General features: G+C 44.2%; 1 protein-coding gene across 2 annotated transcripts in view; it reads right to left on the reverse strand.

The window, feature by feature from the left end:
- Positions 1–27,761, reverse strand: part of LOC120927487 (granulocyte-macrophage colony-stimulating factor receptor subunit alpha-like) — a 79,875-nt gene that overhangs the window by 32,894 nt on the left and 19,220 nt on the right. For both annotated transcript variants that reach the window (XM_040338197.1, XM_040338198.1), the window contains exons 2-3: positions 13,337–13,453; positions 3,155–3,300 (exon numbers count right to left, since the gene is read on the reverse strand). In XM_040338197.1, coding sequence (XP_040194131.1) covers positions 3,155–3,300; positions 13,337–13,424 — 234 coding nt within the window. In that variant the 5' untranslated portion in view covers positions 13,425–13,453. The remainder of the gene's footprint in view (positions 1–3,154; positions 3,301–13,336; positions 13,454–27,761) is intronic.

A 27,761-nucleotide genomic window follows, 5' to 3' on the forward strand; every position in this document is an offset into this window, starting at 1 on the left:
CCTTGAAACCCCCATCACTCCCATTGAAATTGAACAAGCAATCAAATGCCTCAAACCTAATAAGCGTCCGGGACCAGATGGGTTTTCAGCCCTTTACTATAAAAAATTCTCACATATATTAACTCCCATGATGTTAGAAGCATTCAACTCCATCATTAATAACCAATCATTCAGATCTGAAACTCTAACAGCAATTATATCTATGATTCCTAAGCCACAATCTGATGACTCTTCCTGTGCTAATTTTAGACCTATATCGCTCTTAAATCTAGATATAAAATTATTAGCAAAAGTGATTGCAACCCGATTGAATAGCATAATAGGTACCTTAATAAGTAACGACCAGGTTGGTTTTATCCCAATGCGCCAAGCAACTGATAATGTTCGTAGGGCCTTGTTGCTGATCCAAGCAGCCAAAAAAAGAAGAATCCCTATGTGTCTACTGTCACTAGACATCAAAAAAGCCTTTGACACGGTAACGTGGCCCTACCTACATTTCACTTTACAAAGATGAGGGTTTGGCCCACATTTCCTTAGTTGGGTCACATCTTTATATAATAACCCAAAGGCATACATCAAGTATGCAGGGTATAAATCAGCTATGTTCAATATTAACAGAGGCACTCGCCAGGGGTGCCCCCTCTCCCCACTGTTATTTGCCTTACTCATCGAACCCCTAGCTCAAGCTATTAGAAAAAATCCATCAATTAAAGGTATAGAACTGGCTGGTCACCATCATAAACTCTGCTTATTTGCTGATGATATTTTAATTTTCATGTCCTCCCCCCATATTACAGCTCCCAACGTTATAAACAAACTTGACCATTTTGCCCATATATCTGGATTAAAAATAAACATGCAAAAATCTATGCCTGTACTACAGGTCTATGAATGAAACACGATTCAAGAATGGAGGATGAACATATGATTAAAAAAGTCCCTCCTTTTAGTCTGCGTTCATACCTGAGTGTATCTTTTCAGGCTGAAAGTCGATTTTTGCCACATTATTGCCATGTTTTTGCAGTGGGTTTTTTCTTGCATTTTTTGCCACGATTTTGTACTTGTCAAAAGGTCACCAATGTAAAAAGCATACAAACGCCTGTAATCAGCTTCAAGAGTTTTGCTTCAGGCGACAGAACGCTCAGATTTGAACAGGGGCCATTTAAATAAATGGGATTTTGCTTGTTGGGCGTTTTGGAACTTTTGAGATGAACGTTTTACAAGCTGAAAACGCTCAGCCTTATAGTCAGGAACTGGAAGATTATGGCAGTGTGTGTGTGTGTGTGGGGGGGGGGGGGGGGGTTATAAGATATCATGAACGGAGGACGATTTCACTTAAAAACAAAGGCATCAGTACAAACGACACATCCTACTGCCTGTAAGGTTTCCTATTGTGTTGGTTTTTGTGTTTTTTATTTGGGCAGCACTTAGGCTTTAACTTGAATTTTGTGCCTTCTGTTTCTACGTGGTACACTATGCCAACGTATGGAAGCTGTTTTATTCCTTTTATTACATTTATGGAATTTACTAATGAATACATGGAGTTGCATGTTGACATGCACCAATTCTGCAAGGATAAGAAGAACCTACACTTGCAGAATAAATTGATCAAACAAATGACACAGACTCAAGTATACTGTATATACATGGAATATATTAACAAGGATGCCTATAGAATGTATGTTCCCATTGTTGTTGTTTGGATGGCAGCTAAGATGTGTAAAAACCTTTACATTTTTTAATAGCATCAGAAAGTTGTATGTGTGCGGAGGTGTTATACTGTCCATACACAGATCTTTGACATATGCCCAATGGTTCAAGGACTGCTTCATGTATGAAATGTCATATACTGGTGCTTAGCATACACATACCAGCAGTGGCATTGCTAGGAAGGTGTGGGGGGTGCGGTCCGCACCCGGGTGACACCCGTCAGAGGAGTGACACCCGTCATGGCGCTGGATCGAGAGAGGCGCACTCGAGTATCTCCTTCCCTCCCCGTGATGTTCGGGGAGGGAGGAGGAGTACGAATTGTTTAGTGCGGCAGACAGCTCCGGAGTGCCATAGCCCAGTGCACAGCACCCGCATGTCCTCCATGAACACCGGCACTGCAATCGCCTATTTACACTCAGGCAGGTGGGGAGAGGTACTGGTTGCCTATCAAAACAAATACATTCCTCAGAACGATGGAGCCTAGTCTCCTCCTCCACACTGACACAGTATATCCAAAACAGGAGGAGGAGCTTAGGAGGAGGAACGTTCATGTGGACAGAGCGCGCTGATCTGAGGTCTGTGACTGTAGGGAGAGGAGATATACAGAGGGGGGTTACATTAGGGAGATTGCAGGGGAGGGTTACATTAGGGGGAATGCACAGGGGGGTTACATTAAGGGGGATTGCACAGGGGGGTTACATTAGGGGGATTGCACAGGGGGGTTACATTAGGGCGATTACAATAGGGGGGTTGCACAGGGGGGTTACATTAGGGGGAATACAGGGGGGGTTACATTAGGGGGATTACACAGAGGGGTTCCATTGGGGGATTACACAGAGGGGTTCCATTAGGGGGATTACACAGGGGGAGAGCTGTGCTGATGGGGGGGGGGGGGGGACCCCAAATTTTTACCACACCAGGTGACACAAAACCTAATGACGCCACTGCATACCAGTGATACAATTACAACAATTGCTAACTATTTTTCATTTTCAGGCTGTTTTCATATGCACTTTAATTTAGTGCATGCATGTTTCATTGCCTAAGCAGTCATATTTTTTTTATTTTAATGTATGGTTATTTTTGACACGTGCACTCTGTTGTGCAACTTAAAGGAACAGAAGGCATAAAAGTAACAATATTACGATATTCATACACAGAACACTCACAAAGCAGTGTACCATCAGCAAGATAGGTTCAGAAAACACGATCATGTATGTCAGCGCATACATGTGGGCCCATCCTAAAATAATGCTTTCATATTTTACCCCTGTCCCTCTTGTTTTTTTTTTATTTTGTAAAACAGAAGAGTTAGAATGAACAAGAAAAAATAAATAAAAGAATAATGAATATATTTGAATGAACATATTGCTTACCCTTTGTAAGAATAAGTATGCATTTACTTATTTAAAAAAAAAAAGGAAATTAAAATGTTTATGCTTACATTTATGTTTTCTATTATATCATGTTGAAACTCAATTGTATAAGTATGTTCTTCCATAGATTTTGTTATATTGCAGTCCCATGTCACATTGATGATCCCTGGATATAAAAGTATTTTCAAATTTGTAGGTAATGGGAAAAATGTGCCTTAAAAAAAAACAAAAAAAAACATTTGTTAAAAATCAGTACATTTGACCTAAGAGCTAATAAGCACAAGAGCACAATATGTACTTCAAGACTACTGGGAATGTGATACCAACATCTTATAGCCAAACTTAACCTCCCTGGCAGGATGATTCTGTCTGGAATTACGTACCAAAAGCGGTACAATTATTTTGCAAGGAAATTTGGCGTTTTATACTGTAGGTCTGTAATTTTTAGAAATAACTCACTTAAATCTGACCAAGCAAGAGTCTTGTAGGCATCCCGGGTATGATTTTTTTTTTAAAACAAAATTATAAATTATAATATAATAAATAATTATAAATAATTATAACAAATAATAATATAATTATAATAAAAATTATTCAATAATGTAATCAACTCAAAATCACTGAAATTTGCTCAGTTGCAGAATTGTCGCTGTCATTATTTTTTTTTTTTATGACGAATTTCCCCACAAATCGCTATCGCACATTTCTGCAAGTGATTGTAATTTATTATCACTGTTTTCTAGCTGATCTAAAACCATTTTTGACATAAAGGGACACTTTTGGACAATCTACAGTTTGCAGGCAGAAAGAACATTTTTTATTATATAAAAGTACATGCAGGACACTGGGCAGACCACTAGGGACAAGGGGGGTGTGTATTTTTTACATACAGTACTGTAATCTATAAGATTACAGTATACTGTATGTAAAGTGTTTGTTTACTTTTTTGAATTTGGCGCCGTTCTCCGTCCCTGTGCATCGTAACGTCGCAGGGAACGGAGATCGGCGGCACACGGGGAGACTGTGAATCGAGTGAGGAGGTCCCGCTCGCTCACACAGTGGGGTGGCATCGCTGGATCCAGGGACAAGGTAAGTAACTTGCCTGTGGATCCAGCGAAAGGTAAGCCGCGCCGCTGCACACTCTGCACGTCCAGCCCGAGCGTGACTCGGGGTTACCGATCCTAGCATAAAAAATCAACCCCGAGTCACGCTCGGGTTTACCGCCAGGGGGGTTAAAGCACAGGAAACTAATCCAAATATATTACCCTGTAGCCGCAAAGGGTATAAAGCTACCATGCATGCAGCAATGGTGATAGCATTACTGGGCTGCACATAGCCCTGGCACAAAGCAGAACTGCAGGCGAGTTCCTTAATTTTCGTTCCTTTTATGGTAATTTTTTTTTTAGTTTATCAAAATTATGCTTTTAATAGACATCCCCACAGACCATAGGTATCATTTTCATTTTAGGACTGACGTTTTAAATTTATAGGGAAAAAGAAAAAAAAATCAGTATGGCATGTAAAATTGCTACATTGATTAACTTGACTAAAATCTAGTGCAGCTCTGCATTGAAACCAATCAACTTCCAGGCTTCTTTGTCAAAGCTTAACCTCCATGGTGATATGATTATGTCAGATTTTTGATGCTGAAAGCGGTACAATTGTTTTGCATGGAAATTTGGCGTTTTATATTTTAGGCCTGTAATTCTTAGGAATAACACACTTAAATCTGTCCAAACAAGAGTCTAGTAGACATCCTGGGAATGAGAAAGTTTGAAACACAAAATCATAAATTATAATATAATAATTAACTATAAATAATTATAACAAATAATAATATAATAATAATAAAAATTATTCAATAATGTAATCAAATCAAAAACACTGAAATTTGCTCAGTTGCAGAATTGTCGCTGTCATTACTTTTATTGTTTGATGACGAATTTCCCCACAAATCGCTATCGCTCAATTCTGCAAGTGATTATAATTTATTATCGCTGTTTTCTAGCTGTTCTAAAACCACTTTTGACATAAAGGGACACTTTTTGGTTGCTATGGACAATCTCCAGTTTACAGGCAGAATTTTTTTTTTATTATATAAAAGTGCATGCAGGACACTGGACAGACCACTAGGGACAAAGGGGGTGTGCAATTATTTTATACAGTACTGTAATCTGTAAGATTACAGTATACTGTATGTGTACTGTGTTTATACTTTTTTGAATTTGGCGCCGATCTCCGCCCCCTTGTATCGTATTGTCGCAGGGAATGGAGCACGGTGGCACTCGGGGCACTGTGTAAATCGAGCGAGGAGACAGCTCGCTTACACAGCGGGGAGACATAGCAGGATCCAGGGATAAAGTAAGTAAACTGTGCATGGATACTGCGATGCGATCCCGAGTCTGGCACGGGGTTACCGCTATTAGTACTGAAATTTCACCCCAAGCCTCACTCTGGAATACAGCCAGGGAGGTTAACTGAACAAGTTGACGTTAGAAGCTGATTGGCTAACATGCACAGCTGCACCAGATTTTAATAAATCAATCCCAATGCATTTTTTTATTTTACCAAATGTATTTAACATTTTAAACTAGAAAAATAAACTCTACATTTCAGTCTGCAGTAAGTATAATTTTCTAAAACTGTCAAAACGCGGCGCGGTAACTTTGAGGTGTTTTAAAAATGGATGATCTAGGAAAAGACCCCTAAAATGTAAATTCCTGCTACCATTATTAGCTCACTGATTTTCTTAGACATCTGCATTAAGGCTGTATTTTAGACATATGCTGAATCAGTCACTTGACCCCCTTCCTACTAGTCATGCCTCGCCTCACTGTGCCATTACATGCCTCACTGTGCCATTACATGCCAGACTGTGCCACCATTACATGCCAGACTGTGTCATTACATGCCAGACTGTGCCACCATTACATGCCAGACTGTGCCACTACATGCCTCACTGTGCCATTACATGCCAGACTCACTGTGCCCCATTACATGCCTCACTGTGCGATTACATGCCAGACTCACTGTGCCCCACTACATGCCTCACTGTGCCATTACATGCCAGACTCACTGTGCCCCATTACATGCCTAACTGTGTCACTGCATGTCTTGACAATCCCTTACCTTATCCTAAGACATGCAGTATCTGTCAGACCGTCCATTTTTTCAAAAGCCGCGCCTCCTCGGTCTCGGACGAGAGGGGCTCCGCGATAGGCGAACACTGAACACAGTGTCTCCTGGGAAGCTGAGTGTTCCGCCTATCACGGAACAGCAAAAGAAGGAGGCGCGGCTTTTGAAAAATGGACGGCCGCGGTCTGCATATTAGGTTACCGGCGTATAAGACGACCCCCGACTTTTAAGAAGAATTTCAGGGGTTAAAAAGTCGTCTCATATGCCGGAAAATACAGTACACTTACTCACAATTTTAGTCATATTCTTTTGTTCCACTGTTTTTGAAAGCACACAATTTTAGTCTATACAAATGTGTAATTTTTTAATTTGACATAGTCTCATCTTTTTAGTTGAACCTCTTCATAATTGTGCTTTTGTACATTATTGTTGTACATATATTAACCACTTCAGACCGGGCCACTTTTTGCGATTCGGCACTGGGTCGTTTTAACTGAAAATTGAGCAGTCGTGCGACGTGGCTCCCAAACAAAATTTACGTCCTTTTTTTTGTCCCGCAAATAGAGCTTTCTTTTGGTGGTATTTGATCACCTCTGCAGTTTTTATTTTTTGCGCTATAAACAAAAATAGAGCGACAATTTTGAAAAAAAAATATTTTAAATTTTTTGCTATAATAAATATCCCCAAAAATATATAAAAAACACATCTTTTCCTCAGTTTAGGCCAATATGTATTTTTCTACATAGTTTTTATAAAAAAATATAAGCATTTATTGATTGATTTGTGCAAAACTTATTGCGTCTACAAAATAGAGGATAATTTTATGGCATTTTTATTAATATATATTTTTTTACTAGTAATGGCAGCTATCAGCGATTTTTATCGTGACTGCAACATTATGGCAGACACATCGGACACTTTTGACGCTATTTTGGTACCATTGTCATTTATACAGCGATCAGTGCTATAAAAATGCACTGATTACTGTGTAAATGACACTGGCAGGGAAGGAGGTTAACCACTAGGGGCGAGGAAGGGGTTAAGTGTGTCCTAGGGAGTGATTCTAACTGTGTGGGGGCTGGGCTTACTGTGACACGACACTGATCACTGCTCCCGATGACAGGGAGCAGATGATCAGTGTCCTGTCACTAGGTAAAACAGGGAGATGCCTTGTTTACACAGGCATCCCCCCGTTCTGCAGCTCCGTGACACAATCGCGGAACACCGGCAGACATCGAGTCACGGAGCTCACGGCAACATATTTAGAGGGACGTACCTGTACACCCATTTGCCTGTCCGTGCCATTCTGCCGACGTAAAAGTATGTGCGCTGGTCGTCAAGTGGTTAACTGAATATCTAAAAATCTAAAAAAATATATCTAAAATATAGGTATGTGCCTTTCATACAAAGCTGACATAAGCATCCAAATGGACACATATGTAGGTCAATAGGAGAAAATTATTTAATAAAAATAAATAGAGTAGTAGTGTTATTAATTTTACAAATATGTTTGGCGCAGTAAACAAACTAAAACTGCAGTTTTCACATTTCTACTATTTTCTACTTAGAAAAAAATTATAAAAAAATAAGATCGAAATACAAGTCAAGTTTGTGTTCAAAAAATAGCGTGAGAATCGTTTTGCTGAATAAAGCAATTAGGGATCAGATTCAGATTTGGCCAGTGCTGAATTTGCTAAACTATTAATAGGTTGAAGAGAGAGTGTGTATGAGCTGCTATAGGAAGAGACTACTGATTACAAATGGAGAGATAAAGATCAGTACACAAACTGTGCTTTATGTCTGTGAATTTTAGTGGTGGGGACATTTTCTTTTGTCACTCACCCTCCCCATGTTCACTTAACCCAAAAGCTCTTTATACAGTAGGAATACTATTATCTACAGCAGCCTTTTTCAACCAGGGTGCCCAGGCACCCTGGGGTGCCTTGGCAAAATGCCTAAAAATTGCCCAAAAAAATGTATACAAGCCAGCAGGTGGATCAAGCCTGCCTATTAGTTACACAAAGCCACAGGTTTTTATTGTGCATCTTTTCAACCTTCCAGACACTGGTGTCCTAACAACCAATCAGGGCTCAAGTCCTGCGGGAACGCGTGGGAACGGAGTTCCTGCACTTTTTTCACAGCAGGAACTCAGTTCCCATTGCAGGACTAGAGCAGCTGAGAGCAGCCGAGCCAATCCTTCACTAAGCGGCAATGCCCAGCTCGAGTCACTGTCAGGGGCAGGCGAACCTTAGTAAGCCTTTATGTTACTGGCCGCTTCCTGTATATGGATTCATCGGGTAGTGTGCGGGTATTCCGTCACTTCCTCGATGCCGCAATGTCTCCTGGGAGCTTTTGTCATTGTTCCCAGGAGACATTGCGGAGGTCTGACACGAGTTATCGCGAGATTTAGAAAGAACTTGAGGCATCGAGGAAGTGACAGAATACCCGCACACTACCCGATGAATCCATATACAGGAAGCGGCCAGTAACAAACGATTACTAAGGTACAGTGGATCGAAAAAAAACAAAACATGCGGTTTAGTAATTATGCATATGAGCGTATCTTTTTTTTTGGTGGGGGAGTGGATCTTGGGTGGGAGTTCCCACACTTTTTTCCCCAGGGCTTGACCCCTGCAACCAATGATGTCATCAGTGTTGATAAGAAGGGTGTTGATCGCCTGTACAGCATCCTTGTTTGACCCTCCCCTGCCAGAGGTCTGCCGCAAGTTATCGCGGGATTTAGAAAGAACTTGCTTAAAGTTCTTTCTAAATCCCGCGATAACTCGTGGCAGATCTCCGCAATGTCTCCTGGGAACAATGACAAAAGCTCCCAGGAGACATTGCGGCATCGAGGAAGTGGCGGAATACCCGCACACTACCCGATGAATCCATATACAGGAAGCGGCCAGTAACATAAAGGATTACTAAGGTACAGTGGATCGAAAAAAAAACTAAAAAAAACATGCGGTTTAGTAATTATGCATATGAGCGTATCATTTTTTTGTTTTTGGTGGGGGAGTGGATCTTGGGTGGGAGTTCCCACACTTTTTTCCCCAGGACTTGACCCCTGAGCCTAGTATATAGAGAGCAGTGGTCATGATTATACACAGTAAACAGGAGTTGTGATCAGGTGTGCATCAGACCCCACAGCACTGGAGTAGCATCAGGGATCGCAATACCAACCTGAGTCCGTGTGGCCTTCATGTCACACTTGGACTGGAGAGGCAGCATGTACAGGACCTGGTCCCCTTATTTTTTCTCCTGCAGCCGCTGAATGCCAGCAGGAGGCTGCAGGAGGAAAATGGAGGGGATTGGTTCCTGTATAACAAGTTGAAGTCAAACACTGCAGTTAGGCTACTTTCACACTGAAGCGCTGGGTGTGTTGGCGCTAAAGTTGCGCTAAAAATGTATTTATTTTTAGCGGCGATTTACCGTAGTTTTTGCCGTGATTTTCGGGTGCTAGCTTTGCGGTTTTAACCCCCACTAGCGGCCGAAAAAAGGTTTAACTTGCCCGCAAAACGCCTCTTTGCGGCTCTTTGCGGGCGTTTTGGAGGCGCTGCCCCATTAATTTTAATGGGCAAGGGCGCTGTTGAATAGGTATATTCACCGCTCCTACAGCGCCTCAAAGATGCGGCTGGCAGGACTTTTTTTGCCATCCCTCAGGCCTCGTACACACTACCGAGAATCTCGTCGTAAATGAAACGTCGTTTTCCTCTACGAGTTTCTTGTCAGGCTTGTCGAGAATCTTGTCAAGCTTTGTTTGCATACACACTGTCAAGACAAAATCTCGTCGTTCTCAAACGGCACTATAAAGGGGAAGTTCGATTCCACTGGCGCCACCCTTGGGGCTGCTTTTGCTAATCTCATGTTACTGCGTGTTAAGTAAAAGTTTGGTGAGAGACGATTTGCGCTTTTCAGTCTGTTACAGCGTGATGAATATGCTATCTCCATTACGAACGCTACTTTTACCGAAGGTGCGTTTCCGTCTCATACTTCATTCTGAGCATGCACGGGTTTCTAAGCATATACACGAACGTGTTTCTCGTCGTAAACCAGCCCGACGAGAAACACGACGAGGAAATTGAGACTCCCGACGAGAAAAAAGAGAACATGTTCTCTTTTTTTCACGTCGAGATCCACGACAGTTTTCTCGACGAAAAACATACACACGACTGTTTTCCTCGGCAAAAAAGCTCTCCCACCAAGTTTCTTGATGGATTTTTTAGAGGAAAACGGTCGTGTGTACGAGGCCTTAGAGGAAAACGGTCGGGTGTACGAGGCCTCAGACTTTCACACTGGATATAAAGGAGCGGCTCTTTCAGGGTGCTTTGCAGGCTCAATCTTTAGCGCAATAGCGCCTGCAAAGCGCCTCAGTGTGAAAGCAGCCTTACACATGATAGGCCCATTTCCCACGGGGTGGACTCCGGCTGGCGATCCGCTTGCTCAGCAGGGGATCTCTCCGCCAATCCCTGGTGACAGGTCCATGTCTGGTCCGTTCATGCAGAGCAGACACAGACACCGACCATCTCTAATTAGGCAAATTAGGCGGTTGCCTAAGGCCCCGCGCTTCCAGGGGCCTTGCAATCTGCCTAACTTGTGTGTGGGAATGTCCCCCCGATTAGTGTCCCCAGGGCCATCTCTAACGTGGGACAAAAGCCTGTGCTACAGTGCCCGCAACTAGTAGCAGGGGCGGAACTGACTGACCACTTGAGCACTGTCCGAAGGTCTCATGGTCAGTGGACAGCTGCACGTACTCCCCTCCCCCGGCTCCCCCCCCTTTTGCCACACTCTGCAAGTCTCCTGCCATTTTCAGAACGCAGATAATGGCCGCAGCGGTTGTGCCTTCTCTGCTCTCTCCTCCGATGGACGGTCGCAGAGCTGGCACCTGACAGTCATCGAGGAGCCAGTCTGCCAAAGTCTGCCACAGCCTACAGGTACTGTCTAATGGTCCTGCCCGACACTGACAGCATCCTGTAGTGTAGTAATGTCACCTCCCGAGCAACCTTACACACACACAGCCCTGGTATTATGCCATCCTCCGGCATATGATGCCACTTACTGACCCCCTGCCATAATCCTTCTCCTCATCATCCCTTGTTCCTGGCATACCACCACCCTACTTCCTGTCATCATACTTTCCACTGTCAGCTTCCTACCAACTTTCCCCCTGTCATCATCTCTATTCTCATCATAAACCCCTGTGCCTAGTATCCTACTACCCCACCCCCTGTCATCTTCATCCCCCCTGCACTGCCAGCTCCTTCCACCCACCCCCTGTCATCTTCATCCCCCCTGCACTGCCAGCTCCTTCCACCCACCCCCTGTCATCTTCATTCCCTGCACCTCCAGCTCCTTACACCCACCCACCCCCTGTCATCTTCACCCCCCCCGCACCTCTCTGCCAGCCTCTTACCACCCCACCCTCTGCCATCTTCATCCCCCCTGCACCGCCAGCTCCTTCCACCCGCCCCTGTCATCTTCACCCCCCCCAGCACCGCCAGCTCCTTCCACCCACCCCCTGTCATCTTCACCCCCCTGCACCACCAGCTCCTTCCACCCACCCACCCCCTGTCATCTTCACCCCCCGCACCTCTCTGCCAGCCTCCTACCACCCACCCCCTGCCATCTTCATCCCCCCTGCACCGCCAGCTCCTTCCACCCACCCCCTGTCATCTTTATCCCCCCTGCACCTCTCTGCCAGCCTCCTACCACTCCACCCACCGCCATCTTCACCCCCCCTGCACCGCCAGCTCCTTCCACCCACCCCCTATCATCTTCATCCCCCTGCCCCTCTCTGCCAGCCTCATACCACCCCGCCCCCTGCCATCTTCATTGCCCCTGCACCGCCAGCTCCTTCCACCCGCCCCTATCATCTTCATCCCCCCTGCACTGCCAGCTCCTTCCGCCCACCCCCTGCACCGCCAGCTCCTTACACCCACCCACCCACCCCCTGTCATCTTCAACCCCCCCACACCTCTCTGCCAGCCTCCTACCATCCCACCCCTGCCATCTTCATCCCCCCTGCACCGCCAGCTCTTTCCACCCACCCCCTGTCATCTTCATCCCCCTTGCACTGCTCTGCCAGCCTCCTGTCATCTTCATCCCCCTGCACCACTCTGCCAGCCTCCTACCACCCACCCCCTGTCATCTTCATCCCCCTGCACTGCTCTGCCAGCCTCCTACCACCCACCCTCTGTTATCTTCATTCACCTGCACCGCCAGCTCCTACCACCCCACCCTCTGTCATCTTCATCCCCTACACCGCTCTGCCAGCTCCTTCCACCCACCCCCTGTCATCTTCATCCGCCTGTACCTGCACCGCTCTGCCAGCCTCCTACCACCCACCCCTGTCATCTTCATCCCCCCTGCAATGCCAGCTCCTTCCACCCACCCCCTGTCATCTTCAACCCCCCCCGCACCTCTCTGCCAGCCTCCACACGTTGCACAGTCTTTTCCCATTGTGGAAGTAAGTGGGGCCTCATGACTAAGATTTGCCTAAGGCCTCACAAAGCCTAGAGCCGCCTATGCAGACCACTCTCCTCTATGGGCCGCTGGATGTAAACGGACACCCTGTCCGTTTACACCCGACTGCCATCCAATCTGATCTGCCGGACGGATGGTGAACATATCCCCATCCGTCTGTTTTTGGCAGATCGGATTGGATGAAGGCGGGTGTAAATGTCCGTTTACACCCACCGCTCAATAGAAAAGAATGCAAGCTCCGATCGGGTCCACCTGAAAAACTGAAGTCGGAACATCCATGTGAAAAGGGCCCAAGTTACAGCAACAGTTTTTTTTCTTTTGGGATAAAGGTTTTACATTTTTACATTTAATTAAAAAAAGCTGATCATTGTATGCACCCCCGTCAGTGCTAAATGGTTTGTCTTATCCCTGTAAACTGATACATTATCAGGGCAGCTTGTTTTTTTCCAAAACAACAGTTACTAGCTAGATCGCCAGATGAAAATAAAAGAAAGAAAGCCTAAACAAAAACAAAAAACAAAGCCAGCCATCTCATCTAAGAATTGGTAAGCTGCAATATAATAAATGTTCAAGTTAGAGCGTTCATTTTTAACATTTTAAAGTAACATATTATTACTTCTTTACTTACTTACCTGGAGTAGTCATTGAAGCTTTACATGCTAGTTCAAGTGAAAACCACAAAGTGATGAAACCCACAAGACAAGATGGTTGCAGCATCATTTCATCCGACCTTATATCTTGGTTTGATTCTAAAAACAGACAGAGAATACATGTAAAAAAAAATATATAGTACATCCTGTCTTAGCCAAATACATTACAATGCCAGGATCTAAAAAAAAAAAAATGCTGACAGCAAAGCTAACTTATAAAGTAGGTGAGCAGAATGATTAAATGACATCCAGAATGCTACAATTTTTGTGATTGGACTTCAAGCTCCTTGACAGGTTAATCCTACACTTTTGGTTAGCTTCCAGTCATTTTTATGCAAGGAGTGTTCATAAAAAAGATAGGGGTCTCTTTACCCATATAAGATAATAAATAAAATAACTGTGCTTGAGTAATGTAACACTACACCAAATATAGGTGTTCCAAAGTGCAAGTGTTCTGCTATGATAAATTCTTTATGAGCTCAATATTTATGGAGGTATCAGTAGTATATTACCCCATAACACCTACATAAAGAATACCAGTCAAAAAAGTGTAAGCACATACAGAGCTTTTCAGACCCCCCCCCCCCTGTAATAGCTATTAAAGCGGTAGTATACAGCAAAAAACAAAAGGTGGCCCCGGGCAGTTGACAGACTTACCTGAAAATGAAATCTTTCAGCGGTGCACTGTCCCCGCTGAAGGCGCTTCCATCTTCAGCTGGTCTTCTTTTTGGGTTTGTGGGCTTCCGCGATATGAATGCCTGAGCCGGCGGTCTTTAACGCCATTGTTTAATGGCATGGCTCTGAAGGAACAGCACAGGTATGCCTTTCCTTCAAAGCACATTCGCCAATGACGTCGCCTTGGTGCAACTACGTTTAGGAGATAATTGCTATACCCAGTGGCAGCTGGTGCTCCATTTTTTTTGGGGGGGAAGCAAACAAACCAGCCACCACTGTTTGGTCCGTCGGTCGGTCATCCATCAGTCAACCCCCCGTCCACCCACCAGCCCCACACTTACCCAATCTAGGTCGCCAGCAGCTTTGGCAGATTCCCCCTATGTCTCCCCCTCCGCTGTGGCTTCCCCCTGTGTCTCCTCCTTCTCGGCGGCTTCCTTCTCAATGGCCAATACAGTTGCTTCTCCTCTAGGCCGATCGGGCAGCTTCCTGATTGGCCGGGAGGAGGATCAGTGTCACAATAGCAAATATTAATTTGCTATTAAACACACCTGGGTGTACTAATTTTACATTCTCCTCGCCCCATGCCCACCTTTTTTTGAAGCCAATTAGATCATTCTAATCATGTGCTTAAAAAAAAAAAAAACATTGAAATCCATGCATCCGGCACCCTGCATGTAGATTAGGAGCCGGGCGCATAGATTAGGGGGGCGGTGCCCCTGGGCCCCTAATGGAGCGGCTGCCACTGGTTGTACCTATAGGTAAACATCATAGATGGGAGTTTACTCCCACTTTAAACAGGAGCTCAAGTCGTTTTTGTGTTTATTAAAGATCAAAAACTGTAGTTGCTAACTTTTAATAAACGCACACCTCCCTGTCCCAGGATCAGCAATGTGCTCAACCGAGCCATCTATTCTCTCCCTCTTCTCTCCCTGGCATCTCAACTGTGGGCACCCGGCTGTGACAGCTTGCGGCTTCACAGGCAGGTACCCACTGTGCATGCGTGAGTCGCGCTGTGCCTCCTGAATGGTTGAGCAATCGAGCAGAGTACACAGATAAGGAGTAAGTAACAGAGTACAGAGGTCAGGAGTAAGTAATGAAGAGTTGACTGCCTTTATTAACGTAACGTTATAATGTCCCATTAAAAAGAATGAAAGATTTTAATTTGTGCCTTCTGAATGGTCGAGCAAGCTTTTGGGACCTGTGACGTGTCCCAGAAGACGGCAGGGAGGGAGGGGGAGAGGAGAACGTCCATTCAGATCGCCTAGGCGGAAGTGGGAGCAGGTACCTGTCAAAACTAGATGCCTATTCCCCCACAAAAAAAATTGCATGCCAAATGTGGCAGGGGAGGAGTGCTTAAAGTGAAACTTCTCCTTTTTAGTGGAGAGCCACTTTAGGTTAGGTTTCAAAAAATATAAAAAGTATATAAAAACTGAGAGGTCAGGATTCTGAAGTGGAGTGTTCAGTGGTCAGTAATCAGTAATGGTGGTCAGTAATAAGTAACACAGAGTGCAGGGGTAAGGAGGAAGTAGCCCAGTCTGCCAAAGTCAGTAATAAGTAACACAGAGTACAGTAAATATTGCAGAGTACACAGTAAGGAGTAAGTAACAGAGTACAGAGGTCAGCAGTAGGTAATGAAGAGTTGAGGCATCATTAGTAGGCACTGCCTTTATTAAGGTAACGTAGTAATGTCCCATTAAAAAGAATGGAAGAGTTGATTTTTTTAGGGTTAAGTAGTAAGTGAAGCAGAGGTCAGGGGTCAGTAACAGGTAAGACAGAGTTCAGGAATCAGTAATATGTAATGCAGAATGCAGGGGTCAGGAGTAAGTAAAACAGCATTCATAGGTCATTAATAATTAATGCAGGGTGAAGTGGGTGAGTAACTAATGAAAAGTTCAAAGGTATGGAGCAAGTAATGTAGGGCACAGAGGTCATGAGTAAGTAATGCAGATAGCAGGGAACAGGAGTATGTAACACAGACAGCAGGGGACAGAGTTCAAGTAACACAGAGTTCAAGGGTCAGTAATATGTAATGCAAAGTTCAGAGGTCAGTAGTAAATAATGCAGAGTACAGACATCAGTAGTAAGTAATGCAGACAGCAGGGAACAGGAGTATGTAACACAGACAGCAGGAGACAGGAGTATGTAACGCAGCATTCAGAGATCAGTAGCAAGTAACACAGAGTGCAGTGGCCATAAGTAAGTAATGCAAAGTTTAGAGGTAAGCAGTAAGTAATGTAGAGTGCAGAGCTCAGGAGGAGTAAGTAATGCACATGTAATTAAATAGTGGTGTTGCGCTCCCACATGAAATAAAACCTCTGTGAGTATATCTAAGGCCCCGTACACACGTCCGAGAAACTCGATGAGCAAAACACATCGTTTTGCTCGTCGAGTTCCTTGTGAAGCCGCCGAGGATCTCGGCAAGCCAAGTTTCCCCACTGACTAACGTGGAAATAGAGAACATGTTCTCTATTTGGCTCGACGAGTTCCTCGTTGGCTTCCTCGGCCAAAAGTGTACACACGACCGGGACTTTCGGCAGAATACGGCTCCGATCGAGTTTCTGGCTGAATTCTGCTGAGAAACTCGGTCGTGTGTACGGGGCCTGACAGTAGGTAGAAACAATAAACATAGATATATAAAAAAATGAATAAAGTGTTGTTGTGCTAAAATCAGGTGACTTGAAGTGGAGCAATAAATAGTGGAATAATAAATATATTAAAGTGGAGCAGAATATGTATTAAAACATAAACATGAATAAGTCAATTGAAAGTGTTGCTGTGAGTGCTGGCGGATCTCAGAAGGGAAAATGGGGATACTTCTAGATCCAAAGTGCAAAGAGCAATAATGCAGGTGCTCTGTAATGGTGACAGGTCGCACTTGTGACTTAGGTGATGGGTGGCTCTTCGGTGTGAGTAACACCCAGAGGTGTACTACCTTCTTACCTTACTGCTGTAAGGTAAGCAGCATAAAAGTTATGGTGGAATGCTGGGTCACTCAGGATGGAGAGGGGGTTCCTTCCTTCTCTGGTGTTTCCCAATGTTGTGCTGATAAAGGCTGGGAAGGGGCGCTCAGAGGGCCAGGTATAATGGAGAGATGAGAGAAACAGAGGCTATTGGTGCAATACGTTTTTTGGTTCAAAGTATTGGCAATTTATTAAATAAAGAAAGTACTCACATTTAAAATGACATAAAAATTCATTGAATGAAACGAGCGGCGAGCTCGAGACCTGTTTGCGTCACTTCCGTATGCCTGTGTCCTACGCGTTACATCACTGTAACGTTTAAAGTCACGTGACAGTGACGCAATGCGTAGAACGCAGGCATATGGACACCGGAAGTGTGTCATGTTTTTTCACCTTAATGCATCCTATGCATTAAGGTGAAAAAACACCTAGCAGTGACCAGCCCCCCATTTTACTTACCTGAGCCCCTTCATTCACTCGGCGGAGACCCGCTCTCCCTCTCTCCACGGGTCCCGGCTCTTGATTGGATAGATTGATAGCAGCGCAGACATTGGTTCCCGCTGCTGTCAATCAAATCCAATGATGCAGGCACCGGGGGGTGGGGCCGAGTCTGACATTCGTGTCTATGGACGCAAATGCTGGACTTGGGAGCATGTCCGCAAGGTAACCCCCTGGGAGAGCGCGTCTCCTAGGGGGGTTACCTGATGCGGGGAGGAGCCGCGAGAGCTGCCGAAGACAACAGAAGATGAGGTTCGGGGCCACTCTCTGCAAAATGAGATGCACAGTGGAGGTAAGTATGATATGTTTGTTATTTTAAAAAAAATCAAAAATGAGGATATACAATCACTTTAAGTGAATAAGCTGAATGTAGACACTGATTTGTTACTATGCACAGCTACATTCTGTGTGCACCAGCTTTGGTAAATCTCCCCCAATGTTCCTAGAAGTAGCTACAGAGTAAGAAGTGTCCTTTTGTTACCGTTCAGGATTTCCGAGTATCCCATGGCTTCCTATGCTATATCCCAGTTATTCAGCAATACATTTGATAGAAAAGCAACTCCTACAATGTTTATTGAGCCCTAAGAGTGACTATTGCTGTGTGCCTGGCTGCTGACAATTCAGTGGGCCCTCTCAGGGTTGAGCACTACATAAATAAAATCAATGAACAATGGCATATGTTTATATTTTATCAAATATTTTATAAAATAATATGAATTCATTTTATCAAGTTATATAACAGCTTGTAGGTAAAAAATCATAACAATCATATACAATGTAAAACAATCAATGCAAAATAGATGTGAAATGAAAAATGAGGAAAATATACTAAACTAAAATTTGTGATTTTTTTTAATGTTTAAACTAATTGTCAAATACAGATTTGTACAGACAAATTTGCACTTATTTATCATATTAAGATTTAAAAAAATACATACCGTATTTAAAATCTCAGTCAGACTGTGTGCTAAATCAGAAATTTCTGCACCCTGTGCTTATTTATCACAGCAATAAAGATTCAAGATTTCAACAGATTTGCTGCACATTCACTGAACATACGGGACATATTTATTGTACATTTTCTGCAGAATAACTCAAAATCTCACTGCTATACATTCGGCATTCACCAAATAAACATTTACAATCATCATATTCTCAGCATTATAAATATTGTGAATGTTGTTGGTGATTGCCAGGGAATCCAATGCTGTGACTGCACCTGAATTCCCCAGAGGGTTTTAAATATAACCTACAAAAAAGCATATATTGTCATAAACATACAAAATCATTGCATGATATAGTGCATAGATGTTAAAGTCGCTTTCATAATGAATAAAAATCTGATTGCTGTGACTAATCTAGAAAAAAATATCTGTAAAACATATAGTATTCAAGCCAGAGTATTGCTAAAAGAATAAAACATTTTCAGTTAAACTTTCTTTTGCTACAATTACATTTATAAAAGTTTCTATTAATGTACTTTCCTTTCTGTTCTCTTACCTCAGTTTTGCAACATTTTCCCATACAGATTCAATTAGTCTATGAAATGCAAGTTCAGTCTACTGAGACAAATAAAGCAATATCTAAACTAGTGCCTAGTGTACTATAGCTGCAAAGCGCCCATCTAATCAGTACAGTGCTATATATATATATATATATGTAGCACTACCACCGAAGGAGCTGCTGGATTGTTTTGGGCCGCATGTTACCTCTAATCCTTCGCCGTCTAGGGTATCAGATGAGAGTTGAGAAAAACTTCAATGTCAACACTTTAGGCTTCTTTTTCTTTGCTTTATTTACTCAATGTGGTAAAAGGAATAAAAGTAGTAGTTGAAGAGGTGGAAGGGTAATAGGTAACAGGTTCAGGCGTATGACTTTTGTTTGGAAACACTCCTGCTTCCAGCAACGTAGCTTTCATTGCCACTCTAGCCAGAGTGGGTACTGTGCACCTAGATAGGCATCTCTCACTAACCTAGCAGCCAGGATGTCACACAGAAACTTGGTAAAGTCTCTGCCACAGACCTTCCCAAAGATGGAGATATGTTCGGTCCAGAATCCTCTCAGCACAGGATTAAGCACCCAGATCTCTCTTAAATGAATTCTTGTGAACTCAGAACTGACAGGCGACCATCACTCAGCCTTTCAGTAGTGCATCCTTCGATGAAGTTCAAGGCCACTCTTGAGATTTCCAGCCTCTTGCTCTGTGCTCTCCGAAACAGGTTCTTCATCGAGTGGCTTCCTCCCTCAGGACGGACAACACAGGACCATTCTGCAAACGTAGACCCAGTCTGACTACCAGGCCTATTTAGTAGATCACAACCCCGGACCAACGTGGTCCTGGAGCCAGAAACACTTGAACACGCACCCCCGGCCAGGAGGGCCACACATGGGGGGGTGGTGGGATGACAGACCAGGAACGGCGACGCCCCCGAACTAGTGACGTCTGTCCCTTAAGTACTCCTCCCCAGCATGCACAGCAGGAAGATCAACTCCCTCTAATTGGCTGCTTAAGGGGAACACCCAAAACACCTTGACCTGACTGCTGCCACCCTCGACCTGGAGTGAGAACAACACCCCAGACAACAATAGTGGTCACTCACAGTACAGTCATGGCTGGAACAGAGGCCCAAATTTAGTGAAAAAAATCATACAGTCTGAGTCAACTAACTCTCAGACTACCCTCTAAATTTAAAGCAGTGCGAGCTAGAAAGTAGAAGGCCACTACATATATATATATATCGGAGAAGGGAGGAGACCAAAGCGTCACCTAATCTTGTAACTTTTCCCACATAATTGTAAAATGTAATACATTTTCAGATGACCAAAATTCTCTTTGTGCATATCATACAATTTGCCATGTTTATATTAAATATGTTAAACTGGAAGTATGAAGAAATTTACATTTATGATGCAGTCTGCCAATAGCATTAGCATTTCCCTAGAATAAAAAAAGATGGTATACTTACTTGCTCTATGAAATGGTTTTGCACAGAGTGGCCTCTTACCACCTCTTCAGGGGTCCCCTGCTGGTGCTCTCTGCTCCTCCTCTTCTCCAAGTGTCCCCCACAGCAAGATGCTTTCTATGGGGGTACTCATGTTGGCACACTACCGAGCCACGCTGTGTGCATCCATAGACACACAAAGCATGGTTTGGCTCGCCCCCTGCTGCCTCCTCACAAGCTTTGATTGATAGAAGCAGGAGCCAATAGCTCTCACTGCAGTCAAAGCTTCCTGTGAATACATGAGGAAGGCAGAAAAGCTGCTGTATATGGGACAGTGCTAGAATGAGAGAAGACCCAGCACTTGAGAGCTTGGGGATGGGGAGTGGCTGGGTGTAGCTGCTACTGAAAGTTTTTTTCCTTAATGTAGGGAATACATCAAAGTGGTTGTAAAGGCAGAAGGTTTTTTACCCTAAGGCCGGGTTCACACCTATGTGAATTGAATGCGCGTTTCCGGTATGGTTGTGAACCCGGCCTCATGCATTCTCTGCATTAAGGTATAAAACTGTCTGTGTTCAAATCCCCCCTCACTCCAAAATACTTGATCCAGTGCTGCCCCCCAGAACAGTTGTTCTCTCCTCTCTCTCCCCATTAGACATGGAGGCAGCAGGAGGAGAAATTGGCTCCTGCTGCTGTCAATCACAGCCATGCTGCATGTCTCAATGGACACACAGAGCCTGGCTTGGGATTGAACCCTGCACCAGTGTCCCATGGCAAGTGGCTTGCTATGAGGGCACTCAGAAGGGGGGGGCCAGCAACATGGATGCGGGACCCCAGAAAATGAGGATCGGAGCTGCTCAATGCAAACCCTCACAGAGCATGTGAGTATGACACTTTATCACAAGTATATCCACTTCAGCATCTGTTTTCACAATCATAGGTCATTGGTTACCAAAAATTGGCTCCAACATTACTGATGTGTCCATAATAAAACTTCAAAAGAATGAATGATTATGTGAAATCCCATGAAGAAAATCATAAAGAGAACTGAAGAACGATCATAAAACGAAAGCATACAGCTCTAAATCAACAATCAAGCTGGAGTAGAAGACGCACCATTCAGGCTAAATTAATTATTGATAATATCTAGATAACTAGACATAATTCCAACAATGTACTAGGTAAAAATACATTGCAGATTAAAAGTGTTGATAACTGGTTACCAAACACAGAGCAATCAGTCCTGTCCCTCCATTCCCCTCTGAATCCATGTTGGTGGCTTCCATTTAGGGAAACACGGGACCTTGCCTGCAGTAGCCTGTGGTAGTTTGTGGTGCAAGCAGGGCCGTCGGAACAAGACAAGGCAATACAAGCAACTGCTTGGGGCCCCGAGCTGGCCTGGGGCCCCCTTGCCGTGCTGTCTCCACTAATCCTCCCGTCTGGTGCTCGTGGAATGGCAGCGCCGTACTGTAGCAGTCCCCTGTCTGCCGCCTGCCCCCCCTCTGTGTGTGTCGGCTCCTCTCACAGACATAGGCAGCTGATGAGAGGCTGCTGGTTGACCGGAGCTGCTGCCAATCATCCCCTGCACTCCCAGAGTCCCGCCCTCCTAGCAACTGAAGTATGTGCCATGTGCTTCTGCTCCCAGCGTGCCAGAGCTACAGGGACCTTTTCTACAGGTACAGCTCTAATGATCTTGGGACAACTGCTGTGGGGGGGCTCTGATGGGGACACCACCTGATGTGGGGTGACTCTGATGGGGACACCTGCTGTGGGGGGTCTCTGATGGGGACACCTGCTGTGGGGTGACTCTGATGGGGACACCACCTGATGTGGGGTGACTCTGATGGGGACACCACCTGCTGTGGGGTGGGCTCTGATGGGGACACCTGCTGTGGGGGGCTCTGATGGGGACACCTGATGGGGGGGTTTGATGGGGACACCTGCTGTGGGGTGGACTGTGTTTGGGGACACCTGCTGTGGGGTGGACTGTGATTGGGGACACCTGCTGTGGGTGGACTGTGATTGGGGACACCTGCTGTGGGTTGGGATCTGATGGGGACACCATCTGTGGGGGGCTCTGATGGGGACACCTGCTGTGGGGTGGGCCCTGATGGGGACACTTGTTGTGGGGTGACTCTGATGGGGACACCTGCTGTGGGGTGGACTCTAATGGGGATACCTGCTTTGCGAGTGAACCTGCTGTGGGTGACCCTGATGGGGACACCTGCTGTGGGTGACCCTAATGGGGACACCTGCTGTGGGGTGGGCTCTGGAGGGGACACCTGCTGTGGGGGGGCTCTGATGGGGACACCTGCTGTGGCGGGCTCCAGTCTGGTATTAACTGCAGACAGGAAAAAGGAAACTTTATTATACAGAGAAAAGACAAAGTTTACCATAGAGCAGCTGCAAACTTATAAACACTGCTATCTATTGACTGATGTATATATCTGTACTGAATACTGATGAAAAGTAGTTGTTGCACAAAAAATATAATTCTGTATTCCAACATAAAGGATATTTGTACTACCATATTATGAGGATATTTAAACCTGGAATTTTGTTTACCAATCTGTAGATGTCTTGTCAGTATAATCTACCTTCCTGATGAAGTGAATGAATATTCACTTCATCACTGAGTTGTTTTTGTGATGTACCTCATACAAAATACCATGGGCACTTGAAATGTATTGTTATATTATACTATAAGGCAGGAGTGTCCTACCTGTGGCCCATGGGCCACATGTAATCCATGACAGCTATGAATGCGACCCAACAATCGTGAACTTACTCAAAAAATATTTTTAATATAAAAATGCATTTACACTTAGCGAGCATATGAAGAACAATTTAAGAGGGTCCCTTTACTTGACTTTTATACGTTATAACTTCCCAAGGAAAAATATCCCACTCTTCACAATCACACCTTGTTCATGTCATCAGTTTTTGGCAGGCACTAGTTTTACGTTGCCCTCTTTTTCTTTTATAATAAAAATATTTAAACATTGGTTTTATTACTCAGATAGGTACATTATCTATGTAGCACCATCTAGTGTGCTAGAAAGGGTAGTGTACACAGTGTTGGTAAATTAGCCTGGCTGAGAGGCAGGCTGCCCTGAATCTGGGTCAGGGTCAGGGTGAGTAATGCAGGGGGGCTGGAATGACTCATCAGGCAGCATCTCTGGTACCTTTCCTCTACTTACTGGAGTGTTGAAGACATTTCCAAAAGAATGGAAGGGAGGTTAGGAGAAGCTGCCCCAACCAATCCCTGACCAAATGGGCTGGCATAGCAAGGGACCTCTTAAATACTCTGGGTCAGGCGAGCATGGGCAGTGGAGTTTGGGGGGAAGATTGGAGATGGAATGCTGAGGAGGCTATCGTGGGCCCTTGAATGTAACCACTAGCCTGGGGGAGGGGCCTTGGGCCTGGGGCTCGGGTGCTGGAGGGATCCTATACAACCCACGGAGGAGTCCTGTCCTGGATGCATGGGAACAGGTGTGAGGGCAGCGGGAGAGAGTCAGCATGGCCAGGAGTAGATATGTGCATTCCCGTTCGTACGAATGTTATTTTCGTACGAAAATGTTCATTTTCGTACCCGCAGAATAATGTGTACATACGAAAAAATTAAAGCACCAAAATACGAAAACGACGGGATTACGAATGAGCCGCATAACGAACGACCGCAAATACGAACGAACGATCTGACGAAAATACGACAAAACGAAAACGGCAAAAGAACGAAAATTACATCTATAACAAAAGATTTGCATTCTGTATCCTGTTTGAATCCCCTCTCTGCTCGTATCCTCAGCCGCATGTCCACATGACACCTACAACAAAAGATTTGCATTCTGTATTTTGTTTAAATCCCCTCTCTGTTCGTATCCTCAGCCGTATGTTCACACGACATCCACAACAAAAGATTTGCATTCTGTATCCTGTTTGAATCCCCTCTCTGCTCGTATCCTCAGCCGTATGTTCACACAACATCCACAACAAATGATTTGCACTCTGTATCTTGTTTGAATCCCTTCTCTGTTCGCACCCTCAGTCGTATGCTCATATATCATCCACAACAAAAGACCCGCACTCTGCATTTTGTTTGAATCCTTTCCCTGTCCGCATCCCCAGTCGCATGCTCACACGACATCCACAACAAAAGATTTGCACTCTGTATCTTGTTTGAATCCCTTCTCTGTTCGCACCCTCAGTCGTATGCTCACACGACATCCACAACATAAGACCCGCACCCTGTATTTTGAATTCCTTTTTTCTGTTCGTATTTTGGATTCAACAGAATGCAAATCTTTTGCCACAGATGTCACACGAACACACGACCGAAAACACCAAAAGAAAAAGGACCCAAAACACAGAATGCAAATCCCTTGCCACAGATGTGATTTTCGTTTTTTTGAATGGGCAGTGAGTGTAGTTAGTAAAGCAGCTTCTCTTTTGTGCTGAGTAGTACAGTAAAGCCAAATAAACTTTTCTGTGGATTTTCATCTGAAGGGAGATCAGTTGGCCAGACTTTTGAACCCAAAAATGGTTTTCTGATGGAGTTTAAAAACGAACAAATTTTCTGAGAACGAACGGAAAACTATCGTTTTTATGTTTGTTGTTAAAAAAGTCTGACCAAGTGTATGGGGCTTAACAATCGTTAATATGGATGAGCCGCGTGTTGAAAGTGCCGCGAATCCCGCAATATATTTACGAAAGTACAAAATGACGAAAATTCTTTTTCTGTTCGTATCTTCAGTCGCATGCCCACATGACATCCACAACAAATTGTCATAGATGTCACACGAACACACGACCGAAAACACGAACAGAAAAAGGAATTCAAAACACAGAATGCAAATCATTGACGAAAATTATTGTCTAACAAGTAACGAACATGAATTAAACAGAATAACGAACCATCCCGCATGTACGAAAATAAAACGGTAACGAAAATACGAAACGATCGGAATATGAAAAAATCTCGTCGTACGAAAAACGAACGGGAACGAACAGGAAAACGGGCGTCTTACGAAAAACGAACGGAAATGAACCTACGGAACGATACGAAACAGAACAAAAAAAAACGAAAACATTTTCTGTGCACATGTCTAGCCAGGAGATCTCCAGGAGAAGTCAGCTAAGAGGGCTGGTGAGTGTGTAGTCTGGGAGGACTGTGAAAGGTTTAGCAAAGTGGACTAGTAAAAGGGCAGCTGTGGCCAGGTGGGCTGGCAGTGCCTGAAGAGGTGTTGCTGGGATCATAAGCCACAGCAATGGATTTTGCTACACAACCTAAAGGGGCCCGCGGTCCCCGCCTGTAATGGGCCTTTGCTTTATCTGACTGATGCCTTTTTGTCAGATTATCTAACAGTGTGCCAGCTGGGTCTGAGATTTTGTTCTGCAAGCAAGTGATGTGCTGGAGGAAGCCGAGGAGTGTGTAAATAGACTGTACATAGGAAAGTTGTCCCTGAAGAGTTTGCTAAAGTCACATGGGCATCCCATAATACCCCTACCCCCATCCAAGTTCATCACCCCTAAGGCCTTGCACACACGGCCAGACATGTCCTATGAAAACGGTCCGCGGACCGTTTTCATCGGACATGTCTGCTGGGTGAATTTGGTCTGATGTGTGTACACACCATCAGACCAAATTCCTCGCGGACAGAAAACGCGGTGACGTATATGACACCGACATTCTCTGACACGGAAGGTCAATGCTTCCACGCATGCGTCAAATCAATTTGACGCATGCGCGGGATTTCGGGCCGCTGGTTATACGTCATAACCAGCGGACATGTCCGATGAGTCATACTGACCATCGGACATGTCCGACGGACATGGTTCCAGCGGACAAGTTTCTTAGCATGCTAAGAAACTTTTGTCCGCTAGAAACCTGTCCGCTAGCCCAGGAATCCGGTCCGGTAGGCCCTACACACCGTCGGACATGTCCGTGGAAACTGGTCCGCGGACCAGTTTTAGTAGACATGTTCGGTCGTGTGTACGAGGCCTAATAAAAACAAAAACAAAACTGCTGGTCTGTTTCTGGACTCAAGAGTGCTGTGGAAATTTGGTATACCTGGCTGTGCAGGGTAATGGATCCCTATTCACCAGCGGCTCCTATGGGGGAGCCCTACATCTATCAATGATTGTTAACTTGTGATCTGACAGACTTGTTCTGCTCTTCAGTTATCCTTATTGTTTGTGTAGTTTATGTGTGGCCCAAGACAATTCTGCTTCTTCCAATGTGGCCAAGGAAAGTCAAAAGGTTGGACAACCCTGCTATGAGAGATAGAGGTACTTCATTGTATGTACCAGATTACCATAAACAGTATCTATATATTATGTTCACAAATAGTTCACATTCTTCTTTAAGTATAGGACTTCAAGTAACTGAGCATTAAAATGTAAACAGGTACAATTACAAACAATGGGACTCTGCGTGTTGAGTGTAGTCAGGAGTAGAGGCATAGGGAAACGCACTACAAAATTCTCAGGTGCTAACAGTGCTAAATGCAGCCTAAGTAGCTTAAGCAGTGCAATATGGTTTTTAAAAAGTTTGTCCTAGAGAATCTTTACAAAAATTCACTGAGGCCACTTGTCCTTAAACCCATAGTAGTAGAAAACCCAAACCTCACCCCTATTCTGGGAACGGCACTAAGAATAGTCTATGTACTCTGTAACTGTGTAAATTTAGTAAATATAATAGCAGTGATGTAATTACTGCTATAAAAAGATTATGAGCAGCTCCAGGGAAAGAAATTACAGTATGTATGTGCTTTGTAAAAATGGTGGTTAAATAAATAAATAAGTAAATAAATAACGATAATAGTGATGTCATTACTTTTTAAGAAAGACATTGGTTATTTGTATTGCTTAAAGTCTGCCAAGTACTCATGTGAGTCATGTAAATGCCAAGTCCTAATAAGCAACAACTGTCCAAAGAAGTTTTTGAGTGGCTGTATACGCATAATGAATTGTTGCAAGGCATTGAAAAAACATTGACATTTGAGAGCGCGACACTAATGAAATAAAGAAAAACGTATATAAAACGTTTTATGATAAAATGTTTAAAATAGTGATATATGCTTATTGAAAAACCATAAAGGTCCCAGCTAAAATCAAATCTTAACGTCAAAAACTGAAGAATCAACCATATATTGCAACTTCTAAAACACTGAATTGCAAACCCACAATGGTTTTTAAAGCCCAATTTCAAGAAGCTTAAACATTCTTTCTTGCAGTGGAACCCATACTGCAAGTGTTAACTGCTTGTTTAAGTCTAGGGGCATGAAAAAGTAGATTTATTTATCCAAGCCTCCATTCCTCTGCATTGGTAGACTG

The sequence above is a fragment of the Rana temporaria genome, chromosome 2 (genome assembly GCF_905171775.1).
Source record: "Rana temporaria chromosome 2, aRanTem1.1, whole genome shotgun sequence".
NCBI lineage: Eukaryota > Metazoa > Chordata > Amphibia > Anura > Ranidae > Rana > Rana temporaria.